We start from the raw sequence: 15449 nt of genomic DNA, 5'->3' as shown, positions 1-15449 counted from the left end.
ACTGTATCAGTGTATCAGCGTCAGTCATTATAATCTGAACACACATCTGTATACTGTATCAGTGTAGACAGCGTCAGTCATTATAATATGAACACACATCTGTATACTGTATCAGTGTAGACAGCGTCAGTCATTATAATCTGAACACACATCTGTATACTGTATCAGTGTAGACAGCGTCAGTCATTATAATCTGAACACACATCTGTATACTGTATCAGTGTAGACAGCGTCAGTCATTATAATCTGAACACACATCTGTATACTGTATCAGTGTAGATAGCGTCAGTCATTATAATCTGTACACATATGTATACAGTATCAGTGTATCAGCGTCAGTCATTATAATCTGAACACACATCTGTATACAGGATCAGTGTAGACAGCGTCAGTCATGATAATCTGAACACACAATTGTATACTGTATCAGTGTATCAGCGTCAGTCATTATAATCTGAACACATATGTATACTGTATCAGTGTATCAGCGTCAGTCATTATAATCTGAACACACATCTGTATACTGTATCAGTGTATCAGCGTCAGTCATTATAATCTGAACACACATCTGTATACTGTATCAGTGTATCAGCGTCAGTCATTATAATCTGAACACACATCTGTATGCTGTATCAGTGTATCAGCGTCAGTCATTATAATCTGAACACACATATGTATACTGTATCAGTGTAGACAGCGTCAGTCATTATAATATGAACACACATCTGTATACTGTATCAGTGTAGACAGCGTCAGTCATTATAATCTGAACACACATCTCTATACTGTATCAGTGTATCAGCGTCAGTCATTATAATCTTAACACACATCTGTATACTGTATCAGTGTATCAGCGTCAGTCATTATAAACTGAACACACATCTGTATACTGTATCAGTGTAGACAGCGTCAGTCATTATAATCTGAACACACATCTGTATACTGTATCAGTGTAGACAGCGTCACTCATTATAATCTGAACACACATCTGTATACTGTATCAGTGTATCAGCGTCAGTCATTATAATCTGAACAAACATCTGTATACTGTATCAGTGTAGACAGCGTCAGTCATTATAATCTGAACACACATCTGTATACAGTATCAGTGTAGACAGCGTCAGTCATTATAATCTGAACACACATATGTATACTGTATCAGTGTAGACAGCGTCAGTCATTATAATCTGAACACACATCTGTATACAGTATCAGTGTAGACAGCGTCAGTCATTATATTCTGAACACACATCTGTATACTGTATCAGTGTAGACAGTGTCAGTCATTATAATCTGAACACACATCTGTATACTGTATCAGTGTAGACAGCGTCAGTCATTATAATCTGAACACACATCTGTATACTGTATCAGTGTAGACAGCGTCAGTCGTTATAATCTGAACACACATCTGTATACTGTATCAGCGTAGACAGCGTCAGTCATTATAATCTGAACACACATCTGTATACTATATCAGTGTAGACAGCGTCAGTCATTATAATCTGAACACACATCTGTATACTGTATCAGTGTATCAGCGTCAGTCATTATAATCTGAACACACATCTGTATACTATATCAGTGTAGACAGCGTCAGTCATTATAATCTGAACACACATCTGTATACTGTATCAGTGTAGACAGCGTCAGTCATTATAATCTGAACACACATCTCTATACAGTATCAATGTATCAGCGTCAGTCATTATAATCTGAACACACATCTGTATACTGTATCAGTGTATCAGCGTCAGTCATTATAATCTGAACACACATCTGTATACTGTATCAGTGTATCAGCGTCACTCATTATAATCTGAACACACATCTGTATACTGTATCAGTGTAGACAGCGTCAGTCATTATAATCTGAACACACATCTGTATACTGTATCAGTGTATCAGCGTCAGTCATTATAATCTGAACACACATCTGTATACTGTATCAGTGTATCAGCGTCAGTCATTATAATCTGAACACACATCTGTATACTGTATCAGTGTAGACAGCGTCAGTCATTATAATATGAACACACATCTGTATACTGTATCAGTGTAGACAGCGTCAGTCATTATAATCTGAACACACATCTGTATACTGTATCAGTGTAGACAGCGTCAGTCATTATAATCTGAACACACATCTGTATACTGTATCAGTGTAGACAGCGTCAGTCATTATAATCTGAACACACATCTGTATACTGTATCAGTGTAGATAGCGTCAGTCATTATAATCTGTACACATATGTATACAGTATCAGTGTATCAGCGTCAGTCATTATAATCTGAACACACATCTGTATACAGGATCAGTGTAGACAGCGTCAGTCATGATAATCTGAACACACAATTGTATACTGTATCAGTGTATCAGCGTCAGTCATTATAATCTGAACACATATGTATACTGTATCAGTGTATCAGCGTCAGTCATTATAATCTGAACACACATCTGTATACTGTATCAGTGTATCAGCGTCAGTCATTATAATCTGAACACACATCTGTATACTGTATCAGTGTATCAGCGTCAGTCATTATAATCTGAACACACATCTGTATGCTGTATCAGTGTATCAGCGTCAGTCATTATAATCTGAACACACATATGTATACTGTATCAGTGTAGACAGCGTCAGTCATTATAATATGAACACACATCTGTATACTGTATCAGTGTAGACAGCGTCAGTCATTATAATCTGAACACACATCTCTATACTGTATCAGTGTATCAGCGTCAGTCATTATAATCTTAACACACATCTGTATACTGTATCAGTGTATCAGCGTCAGTCATTATAAACTGAACACACATCTGTATACTGTATCAGTGTAGACAGCGTCAGTCATTATAATCTGAACACACATCTGTATACTGTATCAGTGTAGACAGCGTCACTCATTATAATCTGAACACACATCTGTATACTGTATCAGTGTATCAGCGTCAGTCATTATAATCTGAACACACATCTGTATACTGTATCAGTGTATCAGCGTCAGTCATTATAATCTGAACACACATCTCTATACTGTATCAGTGTATCAGCGTCAGTCATTATAATCTTAACACAAATCTGTATACTGTATCAGTGTATAAGCGTCAGTCATTATAATCTGAACACACATCTGTATACTGTATCAGTGTATCAGCGTCAGTCATTATAATCTGAACACACATCTGTATACTGTATCAGTGTATCAGCGTCAGTCATTATAATCTGAACACACATCTCTATACTGTATCAGTGTATCAGCGTCAGTCTTTATAATCTTAACACACATCTGTATACTGTATCAGTGTATAAGCGTCAGTCATTATAATCTGAACACACATCTGTATACTGTATCAGTGTAGACAGCGTCAGTCATTATAATCTGAACACACATCTGTATACTGTATCAGTGTATCAGCGTCAGTCATTATAATCTGAACACACATCTGTATACTGTATCAGTGTAGACAGCGTCAGTCATTATAATCTGAACACACATCTGTATACTGTATCAGTGTATCAGCGTCAGTCATTATAATCTGAACACACATCTGTATACTGTATCAGTGTAGACAGCGTCTCTCATTATAATCTGAACACACATCTGTATACTGTATCAGTGTATCAGCGTCAGTCATTATAATCTGAACACACATCTGTATACTGTATCAGTGTAGACAGCGTCACTCATTATAATCTGAACACACATCTGTATACTGTATCAGTGTAGACAGCGTCACTCATTATAATCTGAACACACATCTGTATACTGTATCAGTGTAGACAGCGTCACTCATTATAATCTGAACACACATCTGTATACTGTATCAGTGTATCAGCGTCAGTCATTATAATCTGAACACACATCTGTATACTGTATCAGTGTATCAGCGTCAGTCATTATAATCTGAACACACATCTCTATACTGTATCAGTGTATCAGCGTCAGTCATTATAATCTTAACACACATCTGTATACTGTATCAGTGTATAAGCGTCAGTCATTATAATCTGAACACACATCTGTATACTGTATCAGTGTAGACAGCGTCAGTCATTATAATCTGAACACACATCTGTATACTGTATCAGTGTATCAGCGTCAGTCATTATAATCTGAACACACATCTGTATACTGTATCAGTGTATCAGCGTCAGTCATTATAATCTGAACACACATCTGTATACTGTATCAGTGTAGACAGCGTCACTCATTATAATCTGAACACACATCTGTATACTGTATCAGTGTATCAGCGTCAGTCATTATAATCTGAACACACATCTGTATACTGTATCAGTGTAGACAGCGTCACTCATTATAATCTGAACACACATCTGTATACTGTATCAGTGTAGACAGCGTCACTCATTATAATCTGAACACACATCTGTATACTGTATCAGTGTAGACAGCGTCAGTCATTATAACCTGAACACACATCTGTATACTGTCTCAGCGTAGACAGCGTCAGTCATTATAATCTGAACACACATCTGTATACTGTATCAGTGTAGACAGCATCAGTCATTATAATCTGAACACACATCTGTATACTGTATCAGTGTAGACAGCGTCAGTCATTATAATCTGAACACACATCTGTATACTGTATCAGTGTAGACAGCGTCAGTCATTATAATCTGAACACACATCTGTATACTGTATCAGTGTAGACAGCGTCAGTCATTATAATCTGAACACACATCTGTATACTGTATCAGTGTATCAGCGTCAGTCATTATAATCTGAACACACATCTGTATACTGTATCAGTGTAGACAGCGTCAGTCATTATAATCTGAACACACATCTGTATACTTTATCAGCGTAGACAGCGTCAGTCATTATAATCTGAACACACATCTGTATACTGTATCAGTGTATCAGCGTCAGTCATTGTAATGGCTTCTATTTGATTTTGACAGAACGCTCAAATCCAGTGTAGGCGAATGTCAGCTGTGAAGCGACTGAACGCCATTGGGCTGGGCCTATTGTTTGATGATGTAAAACTATTCGTCGATGTCTTGCACTGGAGGCGGGCATATGCAAATGTATTTTCCCGTGTGATGTCACAGATCCCTCAATATCAAAACGAGTCATTTTGGAGCTTGATTAAATAAATGCTTTGTTTTAATGAGGACGTTTTGAGCTATGGAAAAATGTTTTTTTAATGGTACAAAGACCCCTATTATGTCAAAAGATCAAGGCAAATTAGATTTCTCATGTCACGACAACTTTAAAATTCAATTTATCTTTATTTTAATAGCGCTTTATGTAATGCAAATTGTTTCCAAGCAGCTTTACAGGGATCAGCAGGAAAATAATAATCCAATGATTCAAACATAGTTCAATACGGCTCTAAACAAAAAAAAAAATACTCTTCTTTAAATTGTGCAATTGTTGTCAGATTTATTATACTGTTTATATGTTTGTTTTAATAAAATGTATTGTATTTTTTCATGGTTTGTGAGATTCACCCACAATACATTTTCTTTCTCTCAGTTCTGGCTTGCCTCCTTTGTATTCTCCCGTGAATTTCTGTGGAACACCTTTACGTCAGAATCAAAAATGCATCCCGGATCTTTCTCTGAATACAATGATTGGTAAGACAGCCATCCGACCCAAACAAACACACACACACTTTTCTTTTCTTTTCTTCCACATGATTGCCTTATCCTGGCTTCTAAATATAACTCATTTAAACAGTCTCAGGCTTCATTCTCCTAGCCTTTGACTTGAGGAGATATTTCCAGGCTGAAGACCCTGAGGCCTCACTCTGCTATCTGTCTTTTACAGTATCTGCACATCTTATTTTCCCTTTTAGAAGCCCAGCACTGATAACACTCATAGCCTGTGGCCGGGTTTATCTCCTGTTGTGTCTTTAATCATGGGCATTGGGTGGGCGTTTGGGTCTTAAAAGAAGAGTTCTAAACCTGAATTATTTTCTTTTTTCTGTGGAACACAAAAAGAGGATTTTGAAGAGTAATGCTGGTCACTCTTTTCCAAGCAGTTGCAATAAATGGGGACTGATGCTTTCAAGCATCAAAAACAATGCAAAAGCACCATAAAAGCAGTGCACAAAGTGAGGAGGACTGTGGGTGTCGGTCAAATATCAAATATTTTTGTACAAGTTAATATTAATAATAATAACTTATTTGCAATTGGTTTATTAAAAAAAATCTGTAAGTAGTCAGAAAGACAGAATTCAATGAAATAATACAATAATTTATTCCAACATTTTAATGTAACTTCAGGCTACATGTTCTGTCTCTTTAAAATCATTAAAAAATCTTGCATGTTAATTTTTGTTACTGTTAAATCTATTTACTGTTGCATTAATAAGTTTACATGCCACACTAACATAATCTCTAAAAGTGTTAATAATTTTAACAAAATAGGAGGGTCATAAAAATGTACATGTTATTGTGTTGTACTGTCCTGAAACGTCTATTTTACATAACAGATGTTTACATATAGTCCACAGGACAAAATAATAGCTGAATTAATGATCTGGATTTAATGGCCACCTTCTCTCTTTTCGCTCAACTGCCTCAAAGAGCTGCTCTGTTGTTTCATTTAGATCAATTATGTGATCTGTCGCTGTTCCAGGTCACAGTCTGATTTCTGGAGTGGACTCCCCGCGACCCCTGGCAGATCAACAGGAAGTACATCTGAAGTTCCTGTTGACGGGGCTGTTGTCTGGCCTGCCCTTGCCCCCCTTCTCCCTGCGGATGTGTCCTCCACTCACCACCAAGAACATCAACCACTACCAGCCCTTACTGGCCGTGGGTGAGTACTGCACATGCAGAGACCAGACACTTTCCCCCTCCGTTATATAGCTGACATGATTTAAACATGCACACACACAGCATGTACAATCTCAACTCTCATCAAATAGAACAGATAAAGACACTTTAAAGACCTGGACAGGGGCTTTCTGGCTTTGTCTTGGGTGCTGTTTGTCTGTGTCATGGGCATCAAGCCCAGAATCAGTTTAGTTTGGCCCTTTTGTCTGTAACTGATCTGGAGTTATTCGGTAAAAGTTGGTTACTTCCTTTAACTTCCCTTTAATTTCATTTAAATGTCTCTCTTCCCCCTTTGGAAATACACAACTTCAGTCTATCCTAGAATATATTTTTCAGGTAGCAGTCCAGCTAAAATACGATTGTTCTCTTCATTGCCCTAGCTTTAGAAAATGACTGGCTACAGGAAGTCTATTCAGAGAATATGTAATCAAAAATGATAACAACCCCAGCATCTGTATTATTACCTTTCAATATGTGCAGCAATTCAACGACAAAAGTATTGTAATAAAATTAATCAAAGAGAGTAAATCACGGAAACTTCTAAGACTGGCCATTTTAATATCAGCAAAAGGTAGGATACATGTTTAGATTTCTCGGTTCATTTACGTGGATTTATTATAGTTGCCACTTCTATAAACTCATGTGACATTCATTTAAAGAAAGGTTTTTATAGTATATAAAAATAAATCATTAGAAAACATATGTGATGCTTGCAACCACAGCACGGCCATCTGTAACACCCACTTCTAGAAAACACACACTCCTACTTCTGCAATAAACACAGAGACGTTAATCCCGAACAAAGTCAGGTGTTAAGAGTTGTATGTCAAACATTGATTAAATGAATGACTGTAAAGCCCTATTCGGACTAGTTTTCGAAACAATTCATTCAAATCGCTGATTCGTTCAGGAATTAAACGTACAGTATGTAATTTTTGGCCACCAGGGGTCGCTAATCTCTTACAATAACAAAGGCGTATATCGATGACGCAAAGCATCAAGCGGAATGGATCTTGTCGTCAAGCTGATGGATCTTTTATGGATGAGTGAATACAGTGATGTTTTTAACTTGACTGTGGTGTGAAGCAGGGCGCGATTGCTAGACGTATAACGTTACCAGCGCCAGGTCAGTTTATTAGACGAATGAAACTTGAGGTAACGCAGCGCTGTTTCACTTGCTCTAACAGTTACACTATCACACTAAACTGCATTTGAGTGTGTTGAATGTTGTTAGTTAGGTTGTGTGTTGGCTGTATGAGACTAGCAGTGAGCTAGATCAACATTAGAATAACACACAGATCATATTCTAACATTTCATCATGTTGAACTAAATAACATTGATTAGTTTTATGTACATTTGCTCACCTGTCTAATAAAGTACATGCAACACTCGCGTCTCTGTCGAGTCGAAGTTAGTCGCGGACGTGACGCTCTCGGCATCTCGAAAGATGTTGATCTTCGTTCTAGTCCTCTTTTTGTCTCAAAGTCTGCTTGCCATGGTCCAAAATGTTTGAACAAAACAACAACAGCGTGAGCGTCCTGCTAAGCATAACCCAGTTGTCCGCGTCTGTCGCCATGGTTACATTGGCAGTACGAGCGGAAACCGAGGGTAACGCGGATATGACGTCATTGCCTGGCGACTCCTCACCCCTGCTGACACGCCCCGTTTCATTGGTTAAAATCTCAATTTTTTCACGATTTACCATTAGTTGGAAACATTGGGGATATTGTATGTAATCAACTAAACAAAATATATAACATTGGCCTAGTGGTTTTTGGATATTTTACTGCAAAAACCTACATATTGTACCTTTAAGTGACTGCCTAAATAAATGGGCCATTGAATCATCCAATTCTTTTAAAAAGGCAGATTGATTTAGTAACAAAACACCACTGTGTGTTGCTGGAAGACTCCAAACACTTCTGCTTTGGGTTTGTTTGGAACTATTTTCATTGGCAAAATAGAAAAAAAACAGATATTGTCAAAGTTGAAATGAAACTCACAATATTAACTTCTTGTTTATTGATCTGTTGTATAAAACCATTATCACATTTACAGTCGTGCTGATATTCAAGAAAAACCTGCACTCATGCTCATGTGATATTGAGGAACTATATTATATTTTATGAATATTAGACGACAACTTTTTTGCCCCCATATCTTGAATTTCGGAATTTCTGCATTTTAATAAGCTAACAACACAGTGAAAGTTTTTTTTTTTTTTTTTTTTTTTTTTTTTTTTTTTTTTTTTTTTTTTTGCATACTCTGGGTGGGTGACATACTCTATAACTTCGGTTTGCACATTGTTAAAACAAGTTACAATATTATCGTAGACGATACAAATCACACACCCCAATATGCTTGTAAGTTGAATGATGTAGTTCAACTATCCATATTCCATTCTCAAAATCACTGTAGCATATCGTGTATTAAGAGTGCACATATTGATGGAGTTTGTTTTTTTACACAAGTAACATTTCCAGTCTTTCTGTGAGCGTGACCTGATTTTTTGACAGCAAAGTGAATGAGCCAAGAAAAGGAAATCATATGAGCTGAAATTAATTTCTTTTTGATTAAATCTAATGCAAACGTCATTCATCACAGCATTTCAAACCAGCAAGGCCATAGATGTTCTGTTTACTCAATCATCTCTTAATTAAATATTCTGCAAAGATTAAAAGCTTTACACTTATATTAAAAACTGCACAAGTCACAAAACATACTAAACTTTGACAATTTGTAGACTAATGTATGATTTCAGCTATAGCTGTGGCTAAAAATAGAGCTCCAATTGAGTTACATGTGTTGAGTACTAGACAAACGGAAAATATTTTACTGCTTAAAGACCCTCCTAAATATGTGAAAATCTGTTTTATTGCATTACAGAAATATCAATATGTTTTTAAATGAGGTTTCACTCAGTTTGGTCCACGGATCTTGCAAATTGTAATTTGAGCTCTGTGATTGGTGGCCTAATTGTCTCTACTTGTCATCTCATTATTGGAGTCAACACAGCGGTTCAGTCTTGATGAGATTGTGTAGCTCCTCGAGTGCACTATACATCCAATTGAACAAGCACACTGCAGTTGTCAATACCCTGTAACGGGAATCCTTCTTGACGGATCATGGATTTCTAAAGCAACTCCATAGCACAGTTTTTGCCTCAGGGAAGAAACAGAACTTCAAACCCTCTTTCTGCCTCAATGCACAAGGACTGTTGCTGAATCATTCCCAATGGTGGCTTTTTTTTTTAACCATCTCAAAACTTCAAAGATGCGATCTTGACGAGGTCATCTAGTACTTGAGGGAAAGAAGGTCCATATGCAACATTTGTATGTGTGGCATTTGAAGCCAGACAATTGGGCAATTTTGGATGCAATACAATAATGGCATTTGGACTGAAACCACGAGCCTGGTCTTCTCTGATAGAAATGATGCAGTGAATGCTAAGCTGTCTGATGCACTCAGATCTGAATTTACTGTCTCATGTCTTATAAAGCTTTGTGATTTCTTGAAAAATTCTCTCTCTCTATGCGCATATAGTCTGACACTGTGGTGCCTGCTAGAATTACCCTGTGTAGTACATTATTCTGTGCCAAATGATTATACGTACTTTAGCAAACAAACCAGCTACTGCACATTTAGAAACGCATCACAGTGCGATTATGGGTTGCACATCAGTTGTGCCTCTAGTCGATGCATTCGGTCTGTGCCGGCTGTTTGCTGGTCACGACTTGAGCTTGTTTGATTGATCATTGAATTTAATTGATGTATAATCACAGTTTAACAAAACACATTAATAAATATGCAAGGATCTTTAGCTGCAATAACTATAATAATAATTCATTACATTTATATAGCGCTTTTCTTGGTACTCAAAGCGCTTTACATTGAAGGGAGAATCATGATTAATTGATTAAAGGGATCTTACTAAGGTTTTTTACGTGTTAATATTTCTTTTGTGTGTAATGTTGCTGTTTAAGTCAAGTCATCTTCATTTATTTAAGCATGAAAAGGCTTTGGAAAGTTCCAAGGCACAGTCCCTCCAGCGGGAGTTATTCTCTATATCAGTGCGCTCTGTTTCTAAACTCCCTGAAACGCCTCTATAGATGGTATGCGCATCACCATCACGCCCTTTAAGTGGCAAAAACACTGAGCGGCAGCATTTGTTTTCAGTGTGAATGCCGCGAACAACACACAAAACACATCTAAAATGGGAAAGAGCTTTGTGATTGCCTGCACAACTAGATTTGACAAGAAATCTGAGGAATATTTTTACAGACTGCTGAAAGCTACAGAACAGAGAAGCAAATGTATAGCTGCAATTCACAGAAACAACTGGATCCAGGCAATGAAAGGTGGATTTGCAGTTATAATTTTGTGTCAATATGCTGAATTTAGGGGTAAAATCATACCCTATAATGTATTGTTGTATATTGTATTGACAACTCATCAATTAAATATTTACCATTGTACACTACCGTTCAAAAGTTTGGGGTCGGTACGATTTTAAATACTTTTAAAAGAATTCTCTTCTGCTAACCATGGCTGCGCTTATTTGATTAAAAATACAACAAAAATCAGTTATAGTATTAAATATTATTCCAGTGTAAATCAGCTGTTTTCTGTGTGAATATATAGTAAAGTGTAATTTATTCCTGTGATCAAAGCTGAATTTTCAGCATCACCAGTGTCTTCAGTGTCAAATGATCCTTCACAAATCAGTATAATATGAGGATTTAATGCTCAAGAAACATTTATTATTATTATCAATGTTGAAACAGTTGTTGGTCTGTCAGTTGTACAGTTTTTTTTTTTTTTTTGGATTCTTTGATGAATAGGAAGTTCATAAGAACAGCATTTGTTTGAAATAGAATCTTTTGTAACATTATAAATGTCTTTACTGTCCTTGATAAATAAAAGTATTGATTTCTTTCCTCCAAAAAATAAAAATAAAATTCTCACTGACCCCAAACTTTTGAACGGTAGTGTATATTCTGCATAATTGCACGTTTTTAAATAAACTCTGACAAAAACTATTCAAGTTTTAAGGCTGGACAGTATGAGGATATACAGTAACATTGATATGAGTGATAACCTGGATCTAGACCTATATTGTATTTATATAAAGCGTTCACAGGCAAATTTGCTTTATGTATTTCCCCGATGTCTAAATCAGGCACATATAAATGTCAGGAAACACGATTCCTCCTGCATGTCAATAATATCCACGGATCACTGGATCTTTGGTAAGTTGTAATGAACACTATATCGAGTCCAACCTTTAGATTAAACAGATAATCGTTTGTTTTATTCACGTTTTCGCAGTTTCCTCTATTAAATCCAGTCACACAGCAGCTCTTCTGCCACTCAGTCCGGCTGAGCGAGTGTGTTCCAGCGGGAGAGTGACGTCAACGCATACCCTCTATAGTAGTCTTGAGTTTCCTTCTGAGAAAGGCATACGCAGAATAAAGGGGCGGAGCCTCTGAGTTAGTAGTGTGTTGAAACTTGCGGTTATGGTAATGTATGGGACATTTCCCAAACACGCTCGAAGCGCTTGACCAATTACAACACACTGCTCCAGCCGACCAATCAGAGCACAGTGTGCTTTTCAGAAGGAGGGGCTTCATAGAGACTGGAACTAAACAGAGCGTAACTGACAGACTGGGAAGCGAGGAGCTCCAACAATGGAGAATATGGGAAAAAAATGTGTTTTTTGGACATTCAAGTGTGAAAACATTCTAGTAGACGCCTAAAACAAAATCAAGACTTCGCAAAAGGCCATTATAGGTCCCCTTTAATAATTTTATCTGCACATTTCTACTCACTCAAACAAATTAGAGAAAAATGTACCCTCAAACTCAACTGGCATGCCACCTCAGCTCTGTCCCATCACTGAAACTCCCTGAAACACTTCACTACCTCTCAGTCACTCTTCTCTCATTCTCCTCTCAGTGCTACACCTATCAGCCTCCACTGACGGGATGAATGATGTTCTGTTCAGTCTGAGCATGCTGTGTTATGAACACTGTCATCAGAAATTACTTATTAAAATGTAGTTTGACAAGTTTTACAATGATTATAATTATGTATTTGTAATCAAAGGCAATAATTGTTAATGCCTTAACAAGGATAATTCAAATAATTAAATCATGTTAACTAGCCAATTACAGCATTAATTTGTGTGCGTGTGTTTTGCATGTTTACCCATTAGGTACAAGCAATGGCTCTGTGCTGGTGTACAACTTGACCAGTGGCCTCCTGCACAAAGAGCTAAGTGTCCATTCCTGTGAGGTCAGGTAAGAAACCTTTACTCTGTAATAATATACCTATACACCCATTCATGATGTGACATGAGAATCATTCCATACAATACAACACTGGTGTTCAATCCTGGCTGCCAAATGCATAAACAGCCCCTAAATGTTAAGACTGTGAACTAGTCTGATTAAATTTTAAAATTAAAATAGACCACTTTTTATGTAACTGACTTAAAGTTATGAAGTCTTGAAAAAAAATTAGATGATTAACTTTGACTGCTCTAAGCAATTTATTCAACGGGATCCTGGGCTGTGTCCCACTACACTATGCGCTTTTGGAGCATTCGTTTCAGAACCTGATACATTTTCTCCTTTAGTTTCGTTTAGGCATATGAGCATACAATCACGCTCGGATCCACACCAAAATAATTGGTTTGAGAGTGCATGAACGAGGTGGTCTTGGCCAAATTGAAAACAAGCTCTGGAGTGGTTGTACTTGGGGTGAGAAAGCAATCAAGTATCACAATGAGTTTTATTCGCCAAGTGCGCACAAACACAAGGAATTTGTTGTGGTTTTTCAGGAGCTCTGGATGCATGCTTGCATACAGACATATAGACATATATGACATGACTAGAAAGAAAGAACATTTAAATAAGACTAAGAAAGATAATAATAATAAAAATAATAATAACAAAGTGGTATACATCTGGAACTGAAGACTTGTGTACCGATTTGTGCATTATGTACTGTATATACAGCTGCCTCTCTCTCAGGTACTGAGGTATGACTTATAGAAACAGGTAGTAGTTGCTGTGTTAATTGTTTAGGCTGGAGATAGTGGGGATAAAGGGGAAAAAACTGTTTTAATGCCTAGATGTTCTAGTGCACATAGATCTGTAATCGAATCTAATGGACCAACGAACCAAGTTGCATCATAATTCATATTGGGAAATGCATTACCTACAAATCGGCAATGTCTAATTCTGAGGATGAGCACACTAGTTAAAATGTCATTACTCTGAAAACATTGCATTGTAAGGAAGCTGCCCCGACAAAGCCGTGATTCCCATTCTAATATATATATATATATATATATATATTATATGGCCACATTACCACCTCGTGTACCACCCTGAATTCAGTTCTCTTTTGTCTTCTTGCACTTGAATGGACAAATACACACAAAATTGTCAAAATGCCCATCTTGGCGAGTATCAAAGTAAACACATTCAGTAATGTGGTGAACGTAAATAGTCTGAGGTGTGTCAGTATATTAGATCCGTGCATTAGGTCCTAAAAACCTCGTTCAGACTGTCAGTCCAAATCCGATTTTTGTGCATGTGATTATATTTAGCAAGTGTGAACGGCAAAAAATCACATGAAATGTGATTTTTACAAATCCATTTTGAGCTACATTCATATGTGGTTTGAAATCCTATTCAAATCAAATGATGAAAATCCATTTTTTAGTCTGATTTTGCGTGGTTTGTCACTTTCTCACACATGCTGAAACATGCTAAAAGTCGCTGCAGAAACAAGGTTGTGTTTTTACAAAATGCCGGTCGAGCAGAAAATTGCAACAATAATGGAGACATGTTTTGAGAACAGCACGGAGTAAAGCCACACACACACCAGCCTCCTACATTTCTGCCGCTGCCTCAGAAGACGCAGTAGACCAGCGCGGCGGATACACATTGTCATGCTGTAAAGAAGACAACATCTGTATTGCAAACCCCTCTATGTTGCTTTTGGTTGTTGTTGTTTTTGGCGAATGTCTACCAACGCCATAGAAAAATCTGAAAAAATGTGTAGCGTTGAGCCTTGCTCACTGACACCAGGCTTCTGGAGGGGATGTAGAGTCGTGCGCAGGAGAGGAGGCTGGAAGGTGCAGAGACTGTGGCTGTTTTACACAAGCATCAGCGTCTTGAAGCAGCAACCAGTTCCCAGTGCAGAGAGATAAAGAAAGGTGTAACATGAACCAGTGGAGAGGAGCCAGGGTAATGTAGCCTATCTGTGTGTACATGGATAAATTATGGACCATGATGGATAGATGCCAATATACAGTGTTCCTATCTCTATCTGGAGCATTGCAGAACCTATGCAGAACGCAGGGTTAGAGCCTCCTGCTGGCATCACTAACACATTTTCACCTATTTTAATTTTCAATAACTACTAGATAGACAGCTATCTAGCGCTAACATGTTTCACATTAGATAACAAATGACAATACTGATTTTGGGACAGCCTGAACATTACATTATTTTATGATTTGGCCGTAAATAATTGGCACAAATGAAATGTTCTCGCTGAGTGCCATCTTGTGGTGTAAATGACTGGAATGCACTGAAGTCGGAAGTGGAACATTTCGGCCT

General features: G+C 37.3%; 1 protein-coding gene across 1 annotated transcript in view; it reads left to right on the top strand.

Moving 5' to 3' along the window:
• The window catches only part of wdr11 (WD repeat domain 11), a 129113-nt gene that overhangs the window by 66004 nt on the left and 47660 nt on the right, over positions 1-15449 (top strand). Inside the window, exons 9-11 of the mRNA XM_056261894.1 lie at positions 5512-5612; positions 6619-6798; positions 13031-13115. Of these exons, the coding sequence (XP_056117869.1) occupies positions 5512-5612; positions 6619-6798; positions 13031-13115 (366 nt within the window). The remainder of the gene's footprint in view (positions 1-5511; positions 5613-6618; positions 6799-13030; positions 13116-15449) is intronic.

The sequence above is a fragment of the Rhinichthys klamathensis genome, unplaced genomic scaffold (genome assembly GCF_029890125.1).
Source record: "Rhinichthys klamathensis goyatoka isolate OS25496 unplaced genomic scaffold, OSU_Roscu_1.1 h1tg000188l_1, whole genome shotgun sequence".
Taxonomy (NCBI): domain Eukaryota; kingdom Metazoa; phylum Chordata; class Actinopteri; order Cypriniformes; family Leuciscidae; genus Rhinichthys; species Rhinichthys klamathensis.
This window is presented reverse-complemented; position numbering and strand designations above follow the sequence as displayed.